The 21014-nt window shown below is 36.7% G+C and overlaps 1 protein-coding gene across 2 annotated transcripts in view; it reads left to right on the plus strand.

The window, feature by feature from the left end:
• The window catches only part of LOC101393488 (S-adenosyl-L-methionine-dependent tRNA 4-demethylwyosine synthase TYW1), a 221573-nt gene that overhangs the window by 74724 nt on the left and 125835 nt on the right, over positions 1–21014 (plus strand). For both annotated transcript variants that reach the window (XM_004439505.3, XM_087417408.1), the window contains 2 exons: positions 8159–8268; positions 18854–19031. In XM_004439505.3, the coding sequence (XP_004439562.2) occupies positions 8159–8268; positions 18854–19031 (288 nt within the window). The remainder of the gene's footprint in view (positions 1–8158; positions 8269–18853; positions 19032–21014) is intronic.

The following is a 21014-nucleotide window of genomic DNA, read 5'->3' on the forward strand; positions in this document are numbered from 1 at the left end:
ATTTTGTAAAATATCCCTCAGTTTGGTTTTGTTTATTGTTTTCTCATGGTTAGAGTGAAGTTATGCATTTTGGAAACAATACCATAGAAGTGATGTGACCCTCAGCATGTCATATTAGGGAGTACATGGTATCAATATGTCTTATTACTGGTGATGTTAACCTTCATTATTTGATTAAAATAGTGTCTGCCAGGTTTTCAAATGTAAAATTACACCATAAAAATACTATTTCCCCTTGTAATTAATAAATATTTGGGGGGAGATACTTTGAGGCTATGCAAATATGCTGTTTCTCCTTAAACTTTTGCCCATTAAATTTTTCATTCATTGGTGGCTCTTACCTGTATCACTTATTACTTTGGTGTTACAATGGTTATTTTTTCTTTTCTTTTTTTTTCTACATTTAATAATTGAAATTCTTTGTAAGGAAGAGTCACTTCTCCCTCATTTATTTATTTATTAAATTATTTGTATTAATTTGGACTCAAGGATATTTATTCCGTTGGTTATAATCCAATACTATTATTATTCATTTTATTGCTCATATTTTTCCAGCTTTGACTATTGGGAACTCTTTTGGATTGGCTTCTGTATCTTTTCTTTCTTTCTTTTTAAAACACTTCTGTATTTTCTGACTCCAGAGAGGGTCCAGGCTCATGCTCTGTTTTTCCTGCCCAACCCTAGAATCAACCACTTCTCTAAGGAACCTTAATTCCTTTTACTGAAGAGTGGTATTTAGAATCCAAAATTTGTATGCTCATTTCAATTGGAGTGTTTGTGTTTCTAGGCCCTCTCAGCAGATAAAACTAGGAGATACATGTATGTGTCTTGACCTCTGTATATTAGAATACAAAACCCCCAAACCATGAGTTTTTACTGACACTTCCAACTCTAGTCAGCACCATAGAACTCATTCTAGCATTCCCTTTTTGCTTGTTTGTGACTTTTTTCTCTGACAGTGAGAAACCTGGCCTGGCTCTCATTATCTACAACATATTCACTTCAACCTTAGTATATGCATGTGAAGGACTTTAAGAAATTGTTAACTGACACCTTTGTGAAAAACAATTTTATCTTTTCTTATGATGTCTTTGACTAGCTTTGGTATCAGGTTAATGCTGATCTCATAGAATGAGTTAAGAAGTGTTCCCTCCTCTTATTTTCTGGAAGAGTTTGAGAAGGATTAGTGTTAATTCTTTAAATGATTAGTGGAATTCACCAGTGAAACTGTTCCTGGGCTTTTCTCTGCAGGGAGGTTTTTGATTGCTGATTCAATTACTTGACTTGTTATAGGTTTGTTCAGCTTTTTCTAATTCTATGTGAGTCAGTTTTGACAGTTTGTGTGTTTCTAGGAGTTTGTTCATTTCATCTGGTTTATCTAATATGTTGGTGTACAATTGCTCATAGTATTCTCATAATCCTCTTTATTTCTGTAAGGTTGCTAGTAATGTCCTCAGTTTCATTTCTCGTTTTACTAATTTGAGTCTTTCTTTTCTTTTTCTTACTCATTCTAGGTAAAGTTTTGTCGAGTTTTTTGATCTTTGCAAGAACCAACTTTTGGTTTCATTATTTTTTCTCTAGTGTTTTTCTGGTTTCAATTTTATTTATTTCTACTCTGATCTTCACTGTAGCCTTCCTTTTGCTGCCTTGAGTATAGTTTTTTCTTTTTCTAGTTTTTTATAGTATATAGTTAGCTTATTGATTTGATGTTTTTTATTTTTTTTAATGTAGGTGTTTGCAGCTGTAAATTTCTCTCTGAGCACTGCTTTAGTTACATTCTGTACTTTTGGTATGCTGTGTTTTTGTTTTCATTCATCTCTAAGTATTTTGTAATATCTTTTGTGATTTCTTCTTTGATCCATTGGCTATTTAAAAGTGTGTTGTTTAATTTCCACAGATTTGTTAATTTTCCAGTTTTCTTTCTGTTCTTTGTTTCTACTTTTATTCCATTGTGGTTGAAGAAAATACTTTGTATGATTTCAGTCTTCTTAAATTTATTGAGACTTGATTTATGGCCTAACCTATGGTCTATCCTGGAAAATGTTCCATGTGCACTTGAAAAAAACGTGTATTCTGTTGTGTTTTGGGTGTATTGTTCTGTATATGTCGTAGGTATTATTGGTTTATAGTACTGTTCAAATGCTGTATTTCCTTATTGATCTTCTGCCTAGTTGTTTTATCAACATTATTTAAGATGTGTTTTTTTAATTCTGTAATTATTAATGTAGAACTGTATTTTTCTCTTCAGCTTATAAATTTTTGCTTCACGTATTTTGGTACTCTTTTGTTAGGCATGTGTATGCTTACAATTGTTACATGTTCTTGATGGATGGACCCATTTATCAATATATAATGTTCTTTGTCTCTTGCAACAATTTTTGACTTAGTCTATTTTGTGTGATATTAGTATAGCTATCTCAGCTCTCTTTTGGTACTGTTTGCATCAAATATCTTTTTCCTTCCTTTCACTTTTTTTTCCCCCACAGTTTTATTTATTTATTTATTTTTTTGTGAGGAAGATCAGCCCTGAGCTAACGTCCATGCTAATCCTCCTCTTTTTGCTGAGGAAGACTGGCTCTGAGCTAACATCTATTGCCAATCCTCCTCCTTTTCTTTTTTTTCCCCCAAAGCCCCAGTAGATAGTTGTATGTCATAGTTGCACAGCCTTCTAGTTGCTGTATGTGGGACGTGGCCTCAGCATGGCCGGAGAAGCGGTGCTTTGGTGCAAGTCTGGGATCCAACCCCGGGCCGCCAGTAGCGGAGCACGTGCACCTAACTGCTAAGCCACGGGGCCGGCCCTCCCTCCTTTCACTTTTGATCTATTTGTATCTTTGGATCTAAAGTGAATCTCTTGTAGACAGCGTATTATTGGATCTTTCTTTTTATCCGTTCTCTCAATCCTTGGCTTTTAATTAGAGAATTTAATCCATTTACATTTTGCTATTTGTTTTCTATATGTTTTGTATCTTTTTTGTTGCTTACTTTCTCTTTTACTTTCTTTTTTTATGTCTGATTTTTTTGTTGTGTACCATTTGACTCCATTCTATTTCCTTTTCTGTACATTTTTTTAGTTATTTTCTTGGTGGTTATTACTCGGGGGATTACAACTACCCTCTTAAACTTATAACCATCTACATTCAATTCTTTTTATTTGTGGTAGTTATGTTCTGTAAAGTTACATGAATGCTACATGAGTGAATACTGAACTATCACTCTTAAGGGGAATAAAAGGATTAGGTTTCTACAATCCTCTTGTCACAACTTTTCATCATCTTATCAATACATAACTAATTTTATGTATGTTTCTGTTTAAAGATACCTTATTTAATATATGTTGTTGATTCGTTAACATTGAACTTATGGCCAACAACACTGTAACTCATGCCTGAACCAATCTTATATAACACACTTATTTTCCCCATAAGGCACATCACAGCCTTCTTGTACTTAGGAAAACTACAGAGCACTTTAGCACTGTGCTTGGGAGCTGTTTCAAACAGCAACATCACCAACAAAAAGCACAAAAATGCAAAAAATGGGAATTAAATTGACTGCCAAAAGAATACTTGTTTACAGTATGTGAGCTTAAAGAAAAGGCAGAGAAAGCATTGCCTTGTTTGACCTCAGCTGGGAAGGTATGTACCAGGCAACTCAAATCTTTTGCTGCTCTGTGCCTGGCCATTAATAACCCCAAATATACCTCAAGTATTGATTTTGGGATTACAAATAAATTTAGCAAGCAGGTAATTTTGCAAATATGGAATCAGCAAATAATGAGGACTGACTTCATTTTGAACTAATACCACATTTGGTTGAATAGTATTCAAAAACTTTGCTCATACAAAGCTCCATTCTTCCCCCTTTATGTTGTTCTTGTCACAAATTACAACTTTATACATGTGTGCCCATTAACATAGATTTATGAGTGTTGTTTTATACGTTTGTCTTTTAAATCACTAGGGAAAAAAAGAAGAGTTAGAATCTAAAAATACAATAATACCGACTTTTGTATTTACGTATATAACGTATATAATTACCTTTATGTTGTTCTTTATCTCTTTGTGTGGTTTGAGTCTGTCTAGTGTCCTTTCATTTCTGCCTGAAGGATGGCCTTTAGCATTTCTTATAGGGTAGGTCTACTAGTGATGAACTTCTTCAGTCTTTGTTTATCTGGGAATGTCTTAATATCTCCTTCAGTTTTGAAGAATAGTTTTGCTGGATATAGAATTCTTGGTTGATGTGTTTTTCCTTTTAGCATTTTAAATATGTCATCCCATTGCCTCTAACCTCCATGGTTTCTGCTGAGAAACTGGCTGTTAATCTTATTGAGGATTCCTTTTATACGATGAGTATCTTCTCTCGCTTCTTTCAAGATTTTTTCTTTGTCTTTGAACAGTTTGATTGTAATGTATCTTGGTGTGGATCTCTTTAAGTTTATCCTACTTGGAGTTCATTGAACTTCTTGGATGTGTAAATTCACATCTTTTATCAAATTTGGGAAGTTTTCAACCATTATTTTTTCAAATATTCTTTCTGCCCCTTTCTCCTTTTCCTTTCCTTCTGGGAGTCATTGTACCTGAGTTAGTATTCTTAATGGTGTCTCACAGGTCTCTGAGGCTCTGTCTACTTTTCTTTGCAATTTTTTTTCTTGTTCTTCAGACTGGATATTTGATGTATCTTCAAGTTTACTGATTCTGTCTACTCAAAGCTTGCTCAAATCTGCTGTTGAAACCCTCTACTGAATTTTTCATTTTATTATACTTTTCAGTTCTAGAACTTCTTTTTGGTTCCATTTGTGTCATTTGTATCTCTTAATTGATATTCTGTATTTGTTGAGACATTGTGCTCCTGGTTTCCTTCAGCCCTTTGTCAATGGTTTCCTTTAGCTCTTTGAGCATATTTAAGAAGTTGACTTCAAGTCTTTTTCTAGTAAGTCTATTTTGTGCTTCCTTGGGGACAGTTTTTGTTAATTTCTCCTGTGAATATGCTATACTTTTCTTGTTTCTTTGTATGCTTTGTAATGTTTTATTGGAAAGTGCACATTTTGTTTTTTTTTATTTATTTTATTTTATTTTATTTTTTTTAATCAGATTGTTTGGTTTTTGCAATTGAGTTGTATGAGTTCCTTATATGTAACCTCTTATTAGATAGATGGCTTGGAAATGTTTTCTTCCATCCTGTAGGTTGCCTTTTCTTTTTTTTTTTTTAATTTTATTTATTTATTTATTCCCCCAAAGCCCCAGTAGATAGCTGTACGTCATAGTTGCACATCCTTCTAGTTGCTGTATGTGGGACACGGCCTCAGCATGGCCAAAGAAGCGGTGTGTCGGTGCGCGCCCGGCATCCGAACCCGGACTGCCAGCAGTGGAGCACGCACACTTAACTGCTAAGCCACGGGGCCGGCCCGGAAACTGCACATTTTGAATATTATAATGTGTTAACTCTCAAAATCAGATTCTTCCCATTCTTCAGGGTTTGTTTGTTTCTTGCTCTGGGTTTTATGTATTTGTTTGCTTAGGGAGTTTTCTAAACTGTTTTTGTATAGATTCTATTCTTTGTTGTGTAGTCTGTGAAATCTGTGGTTTAGTGGTCAGCAAATGTGTTGACAGATATTTCCTTGAGCACGTGGAGGCAAGGAAAAAAAAGAGGAAAAAAAAAAACAACCACTCTCCCAGTCTTTGCAGATTGACTCTGTCGGGGCATTTCTTCCTAGCTTAGCCAGACCATTTACAACTCTGCCTTTGCCTTCACTTCCTGCTTGTGCTGAGCCTAAAAATTAGATGTAGGTGGAAGTTTAGGGTCTTCTCAGGTCTTTTCTTAGCATGCATCCTGTTCTGGGCACGTTTGAGACTCTGTAAATTCTCAGTATATGTAAATGCTTTTCAGTGCTCTGATTCACCAAGAATCTGTCTCCCAGCTTTTCCCCCTAGGCATTCAGCCATATGTTGTTTCCCTGAACTGTAATCTTTTGATGCAGTCATCAGCAGGTTGTTTACTTGTCTGGTGAGATCTGTGTTAGGTTTCTTTTTTCTCTTTCACTTGTATTATGGAGTTTTTTGAACATAAGTAGAATGAATAGTATAATGAACCTCTGTGTACCCTTGTTAACATATGGCCAATCATGTTCCATTTACCTATCCTAGTCCTCACTATTTTGATGCAAATCCCAGCCATCATACTGTTGTATCTGTACATACTTCAATTGACAGATAATATAAAAAATAAGACCTTTTAAAAAATAGTATAGCCATAATACCATCATCTCATATTAAGTTCTTTGACATGTATTCCCTTTTCTAGTTATCCAAGGATATAGTGAAAAGACTGAAAAGTATCTCTTGGGACATCCTGTTAAATCAGAGCGTTCTCAACTAGGGCAAAATTGCTATTTTTCACCCTGTGGGGAAACTTGGGACATTTAACAATGTCTTGAGACATTTTTGATTATTATAACTGAGGGAGGTGCTACTGGCATCTACTGGGTAGAGGCCAGGGATGCTCTTAGACATCCTATAATGCACAGGACAGCCCTCCACAACAAAGAATTATCTAGTCCAAAATATCATTGTGCTGAGGTTGAGAAATCCTGTCTATAATAGTGGTCCAAAGGTACTATATCAGTGAAGGGGATTGCTGGAACATGGCAGCATTGAAATAAAATGACACATCACAACTCTTGAGGAAGACATCCAAGTTTTTATCTGGTATCACGTTTCTTTTGCCTGAACAATTCCCTTTATCATATCTTGTAATATAGGTTTGCTGGCAAGAAAATCTCTCAGATTTTGTCTGCACAGTTCTTTGTTTCTCTGTTTTTAAAAGATATTTTCACTGGATTGACAAGTTTGTCTGTTTGTTTCCTTTAAGCATTCTTCTCAGGTATCATTATAGTTTCATCTGGCTTAATTGTTTTCTAATAAGATGTCAGATGTAATTTTTATCTTTTTTCTTCTGTAATGTGTCTTTTTTCTCTAACTTAAAAATTTTTTCACTTTCTTTTGTTTTTATCAGTTTGAATATGATATTTTTAGGCTGTTTTTTCTTTTTAAAACATCCTAGTTGTTGTTCTATGAGCTTCTTGGATCTGTGGTTGTTTCTCATTAACTTTGGAAAATTATTGGCCATAATTTTTCTACAATTTCTTTTGCTTTGTTCTCTCTCCTTCCTTTCTGGTATCCCAGTTGTGTGTATTTTGGACTTTTTGATGTTGTCCCATAGCTCTTGGATGCTATGTCCTTCTTTTCACTTAAAAAAATTTTTTTTGTCTTTGTATTTTAGTTGGCTTATTTGCATTGGCCTCTCCAAGTTTTTTAACTCTTTCCTCAGCTGTTTGTAGTCTACTGTTGAGCCTGTTGAAGGCCTGTTTTTTCATATTTAGCATTTCTATTTGATTGTGTATTATAATTTCCATCTCTCTGCTGAATTACCCATTTCGTCTTGTGTGTTGTCCACGTTTTCTATTAGGGCTTTTAATGTAGTAATCATAGTTTTTGAAAATTCCCTTTCAAATAGTTTCAACACTTGTGTCAAGAGTTTGGTTTTGTTGATTGCTTTGTCTATTGGAAATGGTTCTCTTGCTTTTTTGTATGTCTCATAATTTTTTTGTTTAAAGGTGGACATCTCGTTTAGTACATTAGAGACTGAGGTGAATGTTTTTTGTATTTGGAAATCGGCACACCTTTTGTTTCTGCTAGGCCTTTGTTGTTGGTATCTTTTAGGGATACCTTGGGTATAGCATGGGGGCTGGTTTGCTACAGGTTTTTTTCTCAAGTCTGATCCATCATAAGCTTTAGGTCTTCTCATTGCACTGCCTCTCAGGGAGTTTATCACTATGATCTTGCAACTCTGGCAGCAATATTCTACTGTTTGTTGTTACTAGATGCTTGTTAGCTTGGTGGTGGGTGGCTGACGGGGAGGGGTGCACATTTTGTATTGTTCTGATTAAAACCTCAGTCTCAGCCAGAAGGTACTTCTCTAGCCACCGCTCTCTGCCAGGTGTCATGACTTAAAATAAGTTGGAAAATACAACTATAAATAGCTGAGCTCTTAGAAGGAAACCAACTCTGATTTTGTTATTTTTATGTACTACCTTGTGGTAGATGACTAGCTGAGATCTTATTACAGGGAGTCCTTTAGAACTTTTGCCTCCTTTTCCTAGGCACCACACCAATCCAGTGGGCACTGAATGGCGGTGGAAAATGGACCAGCCTGAAATGATCTTAAAGGAAGCCATCGAAAACCATCAGAGCATGATCAAGCAATTTAAAGGTATTTATCTTCCATCTACAAAGGCATGCTAATAACTTGAATTAAATTGGCAGAGGAATTGCCTCTTTGGCAGGATTTTGTCCCCTCTGGCAAATTTTCATAGAGGGAAGTGAAAACTCTTTAGAAGTATTATATACATTTTGGCCTGTTTAGTTTTTACTGATAACTTTATATCCCATTTCCTGGAAGAACTAAAAAACTTAATTCAGAGTTTAGCAATTTATAATATGGTGTACTCAGCCTGTAAGTTTTGCCTGGGAATGTATCGTCATCCTTCCTAAAAACTGTTGCTATTGTTCTATCTTGGTGGGCATAAAGAAGCCTTATGACTGGACTGAAAATTTTAAATCATTGGAAAATTCTTAATATCAGTTATAGTATTGGGAAAGCATTTTTGAATAAATGCCATATAAAAAAGGAGGGATAATATTAGTAAAATTTCCTCCACATGATTCATTGTGATGTAGTAGAATTCTGCCACTCAGTTTCTGGAATTTCCTGATTTAGTTCTGTCTCATTGTTAAAGGTATTTGACTGGAGATTACTAGTTCTCAAACCTTAGTATCATTTGAAAGGCTTGTTAAAACATAGATTCCTGGTTTCCTTCCACAGAGAATGATTCAGTAAGTCTGAGGTAGGGACCAAGAATGTGCATTTCTAACGGATTTCCAGGTGATATTCATGTTGTTGGACTGGGGACCACACTTTGAGACCCACTATTGTAGATAGATATGGTGGACTTATAAAGTGATGGGTTTATAAAGACAGCTGCAGATGATGAACTGAAATTTGTTAGGCTCTCTGTTAAATCTGTATGCTTCTGTCTCCACCTAGCACTTGTAAGTCCTTCTCCCCCACATTCTCCTTTCCTTTCATATACAAAAATAAAGAGAGAATTCCAACCAAGGTTGTTTTGCCATAAGCACTCTTGTGGTGCTAATATCATATATGGGAGTCTTTATAAACCCCAATAATTACCATTTTGAAGATCAGGTGATTCTTTATGCAAAGAAATTTGTTAGGTCACTGCTTCTTGAGATTATAGTGCTTCTGGTGTGTGTTTTTTCCAACACCATTAAGGAATTTTCCAGTTTTCAGCAGACACTGACTGGGCGTCCTACAAATTTAAATCAGTTTTGACACTATCTGGAGATAGCATTAGACCCCACAAGTTAAGGGTTCAGTCCTACAAGACTGCCCCTACTTTGGACGCCAATAGCAAGTCCAGGTTATTACCTGTGCTTCTGACTGACTGGCTGTAAACTGGAGGTTCCCACAGCCTCCTCCTCAGATTCAATTAATTCGTTGAGTGGCTCACAGAACTCAGAGAAACATTTACTTATGTTTACCAGTTTTTATAAAGGATATTATAGAGGATACAGATAAATAGCCACATGAAAAGGTGCACAGGGCAAGGACTGGAAGAGTCCTGAGCCCAGGAGCTTCTGTCCTCATGGAAGTGGGGCGCAGTACCCTCCTGGCAAGTGGATACATTCACCAACCTGGAAGCTATAAAAACTCCTGAGCAACAAGATTGTTCAGGAGTGTTTATAAAGATTAATCTGTAGCCCCCTCTTCACCTTCTCATAGGTCCATGGGTGCAGCTGAAAATTCCAGCCCTCTAATCACTCCGTCTTTCTGGGGACCAGCCCCGTTCTGAGGCTATTTAGAGATTCTACCCTAAATTACCTCATTAGCATAAACTCTGGTATGCTTGAAGGGGCTCTTCATGAATGATAAAAGACACTCAGGAAATCCCAAGGGTTTTAGGAGCTTCGTGCTGGGAACTGTGGACAAAGACCAAATATATTTCTTACTATACCACAGTACTTCCTGTTACCGTTCTTATTACCTATGAAAAATTGAGAAAAGTAGTGCAAATAATGATTCAAGGTTAATAGTAAGTTTTATAAATAGTCAATAATTATACCTTTATTTTATTCTTTATGAATTTTCTAGGAAAAGTTTACCTGTACGTATTTGTGTATGTCTATTATGTGCTTATTTTTGTACATTTGCAAAGATGCTAATCAATATTTTAATATTTCATCTTGACTTTTAGTCTCAACGTCTTTTTTTTTTGAAAAAATTACTTTCTCTTATTTGGATAAAGCAGTGTCTCTTATCAGTCTTTTGGAAAATTAAATGAAACTGGTGAAGAAGTAGGAAGTCTCCACATCTGGAATTTGACTAGCTTTTCTTAGACTCATTGTTGATTTAGTTAATATTATTGATTGTTGAACTTCAAATAAACCATGTGTCTTTTAAATAAATTTCTAGGCAAAGTCTTGTTTTCTTTTGGATAGTCTATTAGTCAGAGTTCTCTAGAGAAACAGTCAACAGGATATTGTTGTGTGTGGAGAGAGAGATTGATAGAGAGAGAGATTGATTTAAGGAGTTGGATCACATGGTTGTGTAACCTTGGCCAGTCAAAAGAAAAAAAAATCTGATAGTGTAGACCAGCTTGGACCAGCAAGCTGAAGATTCAGGAAAGGGTTTCAGCTGGCAGAATTCTTTCTTGCTTGGGGGAGGTCAGCTTTTGTTCTGTTATGGCCTTCAACTGATTGGATAAGGTTCATCCACATTCTAGAGGACAATCTGCTTTACTTGCTGTCCACTGATTTAAATGTTAATCTCATCCAAAAGACACCTTCACAGAAACATCCAGAATAATATTTGACCAGGTATCTGGGCACCATGGCCCAGCCAAGTTGACACTTAAAATTAACCATCACAGATAGTAATATCAGAAGCAGGCAAATACCAGTAGTTTTATCTTTATATTCTAATACGTTTGTTTTGATTTAGTGCTTAAAGTGCCAATTGGACCCTTAAAAAATGGGCGATGACTGAGGATGTATGTTTTCTGGACATCTAGGAATCTCTCTGAATGAATTGTGTTCCAGGCAGTTTGTGTGGGGAGGAAGCAGCCCTGAGGAGTAGACATTCATTTTTCCATTCTGAGATGTCCTTGATACAGAATGACAATCTGAGTTTTCATAGTAATATTTCTGACAGGAACATTTTTGCAAATGTACTTTAAATGGTAGTAAGTGATGAATAAATCATGAGGCCGACTTTATTCACGTTAAATAACATGTGTTAGGTGAGCTCAGTGAGCACATATTCTTTGTTGTCTGCCTAGCTTAGTGAGGGGCTTGTTCTGTGCAGAAAGATGTTATCTGATTTGGTAACCTTGGGCTTAGTTTAGTCAGTAGGCATCTCAGATAGTTTTTCTTCAGGTTCCCATGGCATAAAAAACAAAAGAGTTTTAAAATATAGATTGTCTTGTAAGGGGATGATAGATACAGGACCACAGGGAGAAAGAATAGAGCATGTCACGGCTGGCCCCGTGGCATAGTGGTTAAGTTTGGTGCACTCTGCTTCGGTGGTCTAGGGTCACGGGTTCGGATCCCGGGTGTGGACCTATACCACTCGTCAGCCAAGGAAAAAGAATAGAGCATGTCTATGGATACGTGAATCCTGAATAGGGGTTAGAATCCTAAGGGGGAGGGAATGATCTCCAGAAGTTCCACAACTGCCATTAATTTCATGCTTAAAAATAGCATTTATAGAGAGCATCTGCTTTGCCCTAGGAATTCCCACAAATGATTCTTTCTTCATACCTTAATTAATTGACTTGACAAAATGTTACCATGTCAGCAAAACATCTATTTAATCAGCAATAAATTTTCTAGAAAGGTTTTCAAATTGGATACTTGTACACCTATACTCTTCAGGGTACCAAAGCAATTTTTCTTTAAAGTAGTGGTAGAAAACAAGTGTATACTTGAAGATGTGATGGGTCATAGACGGGGTCAGCATCTGGGTATAAAGGAACGCTCATTCATTATATTTTCACAAAGTGAGAACTCTCTTAATTTCCAATTTTTGGATTGTGGTAACTATTTGTCAGTGCTTAGTAAATTATTTGAGTAAATATCATTCTGAGCTTAAATAAGACATTACTTTTTTGAAAGTCTGTCTTGTTACTGTAATAATCACAGTAAATCTTGCTGTGAAACTATAGTATTAGAAAAGAAAAAACCTAATTATTAAAGGATGAAATACATAACTTGTAAGAATCTTGAACTCTTCTGGAAAACTGGTGGTGGTCTGCAATACTTAAAAGACAAAAACGTTAATTGTTTTCTTTTTAAAAATGTCTTAACTTTGGCAAAATCATAGAATTTTATTATTTCAGAATATCGGTTGTATTTTCTATCCTCTTGGTTCTCGGCAGAAATTTATCTAAACCGTTCAAATTGATGGTTGCTTATTTTATTGTAGACATTCAGTAGGCAATGAGATTTTATAACTTCACTCAGTCTTTGTCAGTGATTATAGTCGAAAGTTTTCATTTTTGTGAACCCGAATTTCTCCTGCAATCAGTGAAATCTCTGTGTTCTATCCTTCCTTCATCTCTAGAGAATAGGGTATAAATAAAACAGGTCACCCTCTTTTCTGGATCGTCAGCCTCAGGGTAAAGATGGTGAGGCTAATGCAAGTCACTCCACCTCTTCTGAATGCAGTACCCTCACCTGGGTGCAGCTCCTGCGCGGATTCTACTTTTGAGCTCTAAAGATACAAGAATGTAACTCTAGATCTTATTTCAGCCCCTGGTGGTGAGTCTATTCTCTGTCTTCCCCAGATCTGAACTCCTCAGTAGCGATTGGTTTGGAGAAGTGGCTTATCTCCTGTGATATAGAGTTAGTCACTTACAGATGACCTGCAGGAAACTAGTTCCTCTTTCTCTTCTTGCACACCCGTATTAGAGTCTCCCTGTTAAAGCCCGTGTGAGCCCGAGTGTCCCCTTGTGGCTTAAAAAGCAAAACAAAATAGACCAAAAGGAAAGGTATATTTCTGGTTTCTTTAGTTAGAACTCCTATAGAAAAAATATTTGAACTTGATTAGGTGATATTGAAATAGGTTTATTAGTACTATAGTTTAGGTATATTACAGATTAATTTGATGTTTGGGGGTTTGAATGGTAACTTAATCTCCATTTTAATAATATTGTATCTGTGGGAATATGAATTTCAGGTTTAAACAGAAATGCTTAGGAACAGGACTCCTATAAATTGGAAATTGCAGGTAATTTTCAAAGGTTTGCAGCCATTTTCTTCTTAGTTGTATTCTGGGTATCTCCACTTTAACCTTGCTTTAGAGGCCCGCTCTTTTAACTCATTAATAATTTCCCTTACTCTGGCTTTGTTTCATAGGGTGCATTCCCACCCATCATGAACACTTGCTGTCTCCCATGGGTCTGGTTCAGTCATTTTATGATTTTATTTTTGTGTAGGATGAGACTTGTGGGTATTGTTGTTTATTGCTTCTGAGTTTCCAGCTTTAGCTGAGTGGCCAGCCTTGAAGAGATTTTGAAGATATTCTGATTTTTTAAATGCTTCCCTTTTGTGCTTCTATTCTCAATTTGGAGGGCAATCATTGTCTTTTCAGTTATTTCGTCGAATCATTAAACCATCTTTCTTCTCATGACCTTTATTAGCTTTCCCTTTATACCCATGCAAAATTAACTTTATATTGATTACAAGTGGGTCAGAATTTCAGTGCAACTCAGCATCCTTTCAAAATACTGACTCCCCCCCTCTAAATACCACCACAGCAGGGAGAACTAGTTCTCAAAGAGTGGGGCTGAGGTTTCTTTAGCTCAGTTTCCCATCAGTTCAAGTGGGTGAACACTCTTTGTCAGGAACATCCTTGGTGCTGAAGGTACAAAGATGAAACGGACATCGTTTGTTGCTAGTTGTTTTATCTATAGTTTAAACTAGAAGTGAAGTAATGGAAAAAATAAAGGGTTTCCAACAGATGGTTTTCACAAGGGAAATGTGCTAATGTGCACATCCAAAAGAAACGTGGGACAGGTGGGGAAGTGAGCACCACCTGCTAATTGTTTTCTGAAGCTTATTTTTGAAAACCTCACAGTGGAAGTGGCTGTATCAAAGATATATTATGTATGATGTTCAGCCAGGAAGGGTCCTTAGGAAGATCTTTGGCTAGGAACTGTATTGTGAGAAGAAAGAAGAGAATATTTTATTTCTGATTGGTCCAATCTTTAGAAATAGGAATACTCATATATGTCAGTTATACCTCAATAAAAAAAAAAAAAGACATAAGAAAGTATTCAGAATAAAGGTTCATTGTTAACCACCGGCCCCCACAAAGAAATAAGAATACTCTATGGTGAACAATATATCATGTTTATTTCTGTGTTATTTGGCTTATTGCAATGACATTAGGATAAAAGTTCTGGAATCTTAAGTTTCTGCTTTGGCATCTTTCAGTGAGATAAGGTATGCTTCTCAGTTAATCTGATAACTGTAGTGATCATCCAGGATTAGGAAGATGTTCAGGATAAGAGAAATGTCAGAAAACTTGCTTAAGAAAAAAACAAAAAATCAGAATAACAAAGCAGGTTATAGTTGTGAAAAGGATTGGTTTTAGGGAAACATGAAGAGAACAGATTGTGTGTGTGCGCACACGCGCCACATAGTGGGAAATCATCCCTATAGATTTGCTACTGAAATGTAGTGTCTGCCGTTCCCTGGACTGTCTTCCTGCTCCAGGACTTCTTTCCATTAGAAATTTAGAGGATGTCTTATTTTCTGACACATTTCTGTGAGGACAGTGAAGGAATGCATGAGGTTGAGTCCCGGAGGGCCTTGTTTTGGGGAGGACCACTGTAATAGACTCTGGCAGTGAGCACGAAATAGAAATGTGCTTTTTGAAGGAGAGAATCAAGGTTTTACATAGTCTCAATGCCTTACTTTTGAGAAAATTAGGATAATTTTTAAATCCCAGAATCATTACTTTAAAAGGTTTACCCACAGGGCTTTTTTTGTCTTGGTTTTTGTTTGCTTGTTTTTTTAGTTGTCTAAATGGGCAAGTATGATATTTTTATTTGTAGCTTTCAGAGAAGATGGCAGTTGATCTCTTTGCTTTTAAGTTTTCTTCCTTCCCTGGCTGCTCTTTGGCAGTGTTTGCTGGCTCCTCTTCCTTTCCCCAGATGTATGAGTGTCCTAGGACTGAGTCTTTGGTCCTCCTCTCCATCTACACTTATTGCCTTGGTAAATTATTTGGCCCCTGGGTGGAAATACCATCTGTGCGTTAAAGTATTGATTTCCACCCAGTCCTTTCTCCCAGAATTCAAACTTGAATGTTGGACACACATTCACATTTCTAACAGACATTTCAGACTTCACATGTCTAAAAGTGAACACATGGTCTTCTCCCGCCAGCCCCTAGGCCCCAAACCTATTACCTACAAGGCTTTCTTTGTTTCAGTTGATGGCAGCTCTTTTGCTCTGGCCAAAAACTGTAGAAATCATTGATACCTCTCTTTCTCTCATATCCTATATCCAATCCGTTAGAAAATTCTGTTAACAATACCTTCAGACCAGATCGAGCTGGTCATCCCTTCCTGCCACCTCCACTGTCACCACCTAGGTTCAAGCTGCCACATTTCTTGCTTACATTATATAATAGCCTCTTGGTAGATTAGCTTCTCTCCTTGCCCCTCTGTTCTCAGTATAGCACCCAATGTGATCCATTTAAAACAAAATTAGATTAGGCCACCCTTCTCAAAACTGTGCAGTGGCTCCCCATGTTACTCAGATTCTTTGAACATGTCAGCATGCTCCCACCTTAGGGCCTGTACTCTGCTGTCTATAGCCTGGAGTGCTCTTTCCTTCTTTCTCCTCTCAGCCCACTCCCTTCTGTCTCTCAAGTCAGGTCTCACCTTTTCAGTGGGCCTTTTCCTGACCACCCTATCTCACAGGGCAGCCTGCCTTTTTTTCTTCTTGGGACCCCCAATCTTCTTTACTCTGCTCTACCTTTTTTTCCCATATGCTTATCTCCTTCTCATGTGCTAAAGAAATGCGTATCCTCTGTGGTAGCCTAATAGTAGCCACCTGCAGCCCTTTAAATTTTAATTAGTGAAAGTTAAATAAAATAAAAAAAATTAGGTCCTCAGGTCACACTAGCCACATTTCAAGTGCTCAAGAGTCACATGTGGCAGGTGGCTACTGTATTAGATAACACAGATAGAGAACATTTCCATCATCTCAGAAAATTTTATTGGAGTGCTCTGCTATGGAATTTACTGATTTATTGTGTTTAATGTTTATTCTCTGATAATGCAAGAGTATAAACTTTTCTATTTTATTTACTGATAGAAAACTTACCTTACTGATAGAACAGTGGTTGGCACATAGTAGGTGATCAATAAATATATGTTGACTTGAATGGGATTACCATTCAGTAATAAATAAAATAATAAAAATAATTGAATTTATATTTCAATTCACAAAATAAATAATAATTATTATAATAAAAATATTCGCAGCCAACATTTTCTGAATGCTGCTGTGCTGGGCCTGCACCACACTAGTTATTTTACATGCTTATTTCCTTGAATTCTTACAATAGCTGTGTGTGCGTCTGTGTCTGTGTGTGTCTGTATGTGTGAAATCCCCATCTTATAGATCAGGGAATGGCTGTAGAGAAGGTGAGTGGCTTGACCAAGGACACAAACCAGCTTAGCGGTAGAGCCAGAATTTGGACCTGGTGCATCTCACTCCCAGTGGTTTAAGGCCTAGCCAATGCTCAGTTATTCTGCTTTCTGAGTTTTAGGTTAATTTTGCAGTTCAGGTTAAATCTGCCCTTCTACTAATCTGCTCAGAGAGGGATAAATTTAATGATATTTTTTATAAAAAGGAAATTTTATGCTTAATGCTGAGTTGCCTTGGCAACATAGAGTGAGTTAAAGATCAAGTTTTATTTAAAACCTTGATTCACTTGAGTTAAGATCTTAGATTTCTATAACCTAAAAAATTAATCATCCAGAAATACTGACATGAAATACATTCTTAGAAATGCAGTTAGATGTCATAAAAGAAGATATCACCTGCCACTTTGAAATTGTTCTGATTTTAGCCTGTATTATGTTGGTTTGATCTCTTGAGTATTTACTTGCACTTGCTTATCCAAGTAGATTGTGTGTGTGTGTATGTGTGTGTGTAAATTAAAATCACTTCCTGGAAACCAAGGCACAAGCGAGCAGTGAAAGCTAACTTTATTTTATCCAGGTTTTTTGTTGTTGTTAAGGTGATAGTGACTGAGATTTAATTATTTTAAGAAACCAGGATAAAGGTGATAATAACAAATTCTTAATGAATATTTCTTGTGTGCCATGCACTCTGCTAAAGCCTGTATATGCATTTACATGCATTTCGTCCTAACAACAATTCTTTGAGGTAGGTGCTGTTTACAGTTAAGAAAACTAGGTTTCAGAGATGGCTAATAAGTGACTGAGAAGGAATATGAACACGCTCTTCCCACTCCCAGTCTCCATGAGGAATCTGTATCCTTTAGAGAGAATGTGTTCTTCAAAAAGAACCTAGAGATAATTGGTAGAAATATCTGAAGTAAAGGAGACAGATTTTTATTTGCCTTTTTACACTCTTTCCAAGTCTTTCAAATTGTGTGTTAGATTGAGGGACTTTTTATGAATGTCTTCTGCATTTGAGTCTAGAGCAGTGCTTCTCAACCTATGCTGAACACTAGCATCACATGGGAGCAGTTAAAAAATACTGATGCCTGAGTCTCATCCCCAGAGACTGCCATTTACTTGGCTTGGGATACTGCATGGACACTGGGATTTTTCAAAGTTCTTTGGGTAATTCCAGTGTCTGACCAGGATTGAGAACCAATGGTGTGTGTCAGTGGTTCCCAGATTTGTCTGCACATTGGATCGTCTGGGGAGCTTCAAAAACTCCTCATGCCTGTGCTCCTTCCCCAGAGTCTGTGATTTAGTTGCTGTCTTCTGCTGCCTGGAGTTTGGAAGCTTTAAGATTCCCAGGTGATTCCAATGTGCAGACACATCTGGGGACCTCTGGTTATGCAGTGGTTTTTGACCTTGGCTGCACATTAGAATCAGCTAAGGAACTTTTAAAGCTCGCATTACCCTGGCTTGCACCCACTCCAATTCAACAGAGTCTTTGGCGGTGGACCTATGCGGCAGTAGTTTTTGATGCTCTCCAGGTGATTCCCAATATGAAGCCAAAGGTGAGAACTGCAGATTTCTTCTTTTTCTCTCCTATGTACTTTTGGACCAGCTACATTTAGTTTCTCAATTCAGAATATGTACGTGAGGAAGGAAGGGGGAAATGATTAGTCTGGAGAGGCTTTTTCTTATGTAGATATACTGAGTTCATTTTCTTAGACCAACACGAAAGAATGCAGAGCTAAGCAAATTATGGAAAGTAATATGTTCTGTGTTCCAATAATTAGCTAACAAAGTTAGTTTAGCCTGCTTGTATTGATGTAGTTTAATTACTACTAAAACCCTAAAACTAAGGATGAGATTGCTGATTTTTTGGATTTAGTAACTCTAGTTTTTTTCCCCTTTGGCCTTTGTTTTGTATTATTGGCTGGTATCAAACATGAATTTGCCCTGTAAAATTAAAGAACCATTAAGAAAAATTAAAATTTTTTAATTAAGAAGAATAAAAGTGATATCTTCTGTCTGTGCCTTATTGAGCTTGTTCCTGTTCACTGTGTTCTCCAGGAGTTCCAGGTGTCAAGGAAGAACGCTTTGAAGAAGGAATGACAGTAAAGCACTGTGCATTGTCACTTGTAGGAGAGCCCATCATGTACCCAGAAATCAACAGGTTTTTGAAACTACTCCACGAGTATAAAATCTCCAGTTTCCTGGTCACAAATGCACAATTCCCTGCAGAAATCAGGTGAGTGGTCCAGCTTAAAATATGCTGCTTGAATCTGCATTTGACTGAAAAGTAAAACTAGTAGGCATTAATATATTCAAAAAGGTTTTATTGATTACTGACTATGTACAAATATTGGCTTTTGGGGGCAGAGATGGTCCTGCTCTTAAAAATCCATTCTTTTAGCGAAGATAATATTAGAATATAGAATATAAGAATGTAAGAACATAAGAGTAGAGGCACAAATATGTTGCTGGGGGATTTCAAAAGAGAATGCAGTTTTTTGCTGATGGGAGAAGCAGGGTAAAACTTCTCAGAGAAGGCATTTAATTTGGATCTTAAACTATGGCTGGGATTGGTACTTGGGGAGGTCAGAAACTGTAGTTTTTTAATAAGAACCTCCCAAAAAAGATACAGAGTTAGGGTATTTGTGATACCATTGTGAAAATATAATTAATCTGAATCACAGAATGTGTGAAAGAGACTGGCAGCTAGAAACCAAGTTGGAAAGGTTGGGAATAGATTGTGGAGGACTTCAAATGCTGTTCTTTAGAAAGATCTTGCTTTCTGCAGAGTAATGTGCTAGCATGGTATAAAATGGGAGAGCCGAAAGTCAGGGAACTGGATAGGAGATTATATGCTTGTTTAGGTAAGAGTTATAAGGATGAAAGTGTGACAGTGAGAATGAGAAGTCTTAAAAAAAAGATAATATTGAGGCAAAATAGATAAGCTTGGCATGCTGTTTGTATGACTCTGAGATCTCTGCATAGAAGAGGACTAAAAAATGACACGGAAAGTTCTAGCCATGTTGATTGCTAGGATTATGGGGCCCTGTAACAGTGGAGGGATCCCATAAAGAAGGAGCAGGTTTAGGAGGTAAGATGATGAGGTTGGTTTGGATGACTTAGAGGGAAGGCTCTCCAGATGGAGATGACCATCTCCTGGGGCCTGGAAATGACCTGTTTTTGCATTTTACTTGAACCGTGCACATTTTATAGCACAGAAAACATTAAAGTTTACTTAGTTGTTATTTACCTGTGCTTTCCCCATCAAACTAAGTTCCTTGCCAGTCACCCCTGCATATTTAGCTTCATGCTACTAGTATAGAGCCTGATACACTGTAGGTGCTCTGTAGATGACTGGTGAAGTATTGGGGAAATTCCCACATAGGAGTAAAAGACAATGATCTTTTTGAATTCAAATTTGTTTTGTAAATACTGGCCAATAAGGTATAACATGAAAAAAGGAGAAAATAATTGTCAAATATAAAAGACACTATAATGTGTAGAAGGAATGATCACACACACATGCACACGCACAGTCATGCACAAAGTTTAAAATTTAGCGTCATAGGAAATCAAAGAGTTGATTAAAATTATTGGCTACCGGGCAATAATATGAAAATCAGGTACATTGTTACAAAGACAGCTAAAATACTGCTTTTTGAAGCTGTATAAAAAGGTAAAGTTAAAAGGGAAAAATTTTTTAAAAAGTCAGTGTGTAAATTTTGTGTATGGTCACCATTCCTTTTTTTTAACTTTTGTTAGGTTTAAAATCCTTGACTTTTCAGATGGCTCATGAGGGAGAAATTGGGATAGAGTGGTGTTGAGATGTATATATATATATATATACACCACATATATATAAAAAGGGAGTCTATCCTAAATTTAAGGCATATATGCCTAAAAAGAATTGAATCTGGTAGGAGTAGCATGTAAAATGATAACCAGAGAGGATGATTCATTATTTGATCATGCATGATATTCCTTGTGAATGTCATCATGGATTGAGGAAAATTATTGAGAATTAAATAATATATGTACTTGAAAGTGTCCAGAAAAATGCCTGATACATAGTGAACATTGGATAGATATTATTGGGCTTCTCTTCCCCACTCTTGCTGATGAGCCTTCTCTTGTCAGCAGGAAGACATGATGCAATAAGACATCAGTACTAGTCTTGACTACTGTCAACAAACAAATGGGATACAGTGGCGTATGGTTC

This window comes from Ceratotherium simum, chromosome 26 (assembly GCF_057802395.1).
Source record: "Ceratotherium simum simum isolate JZ-2026a chromosome 26, ASM5780239v1, whole genome shotgun sequence".
NCBI lineage: Eukaryota > Metazoa > Chordata > Mammalia > Perissodactyla > Rhinocerotidae > Ceratotherium > Ceratotherium simum.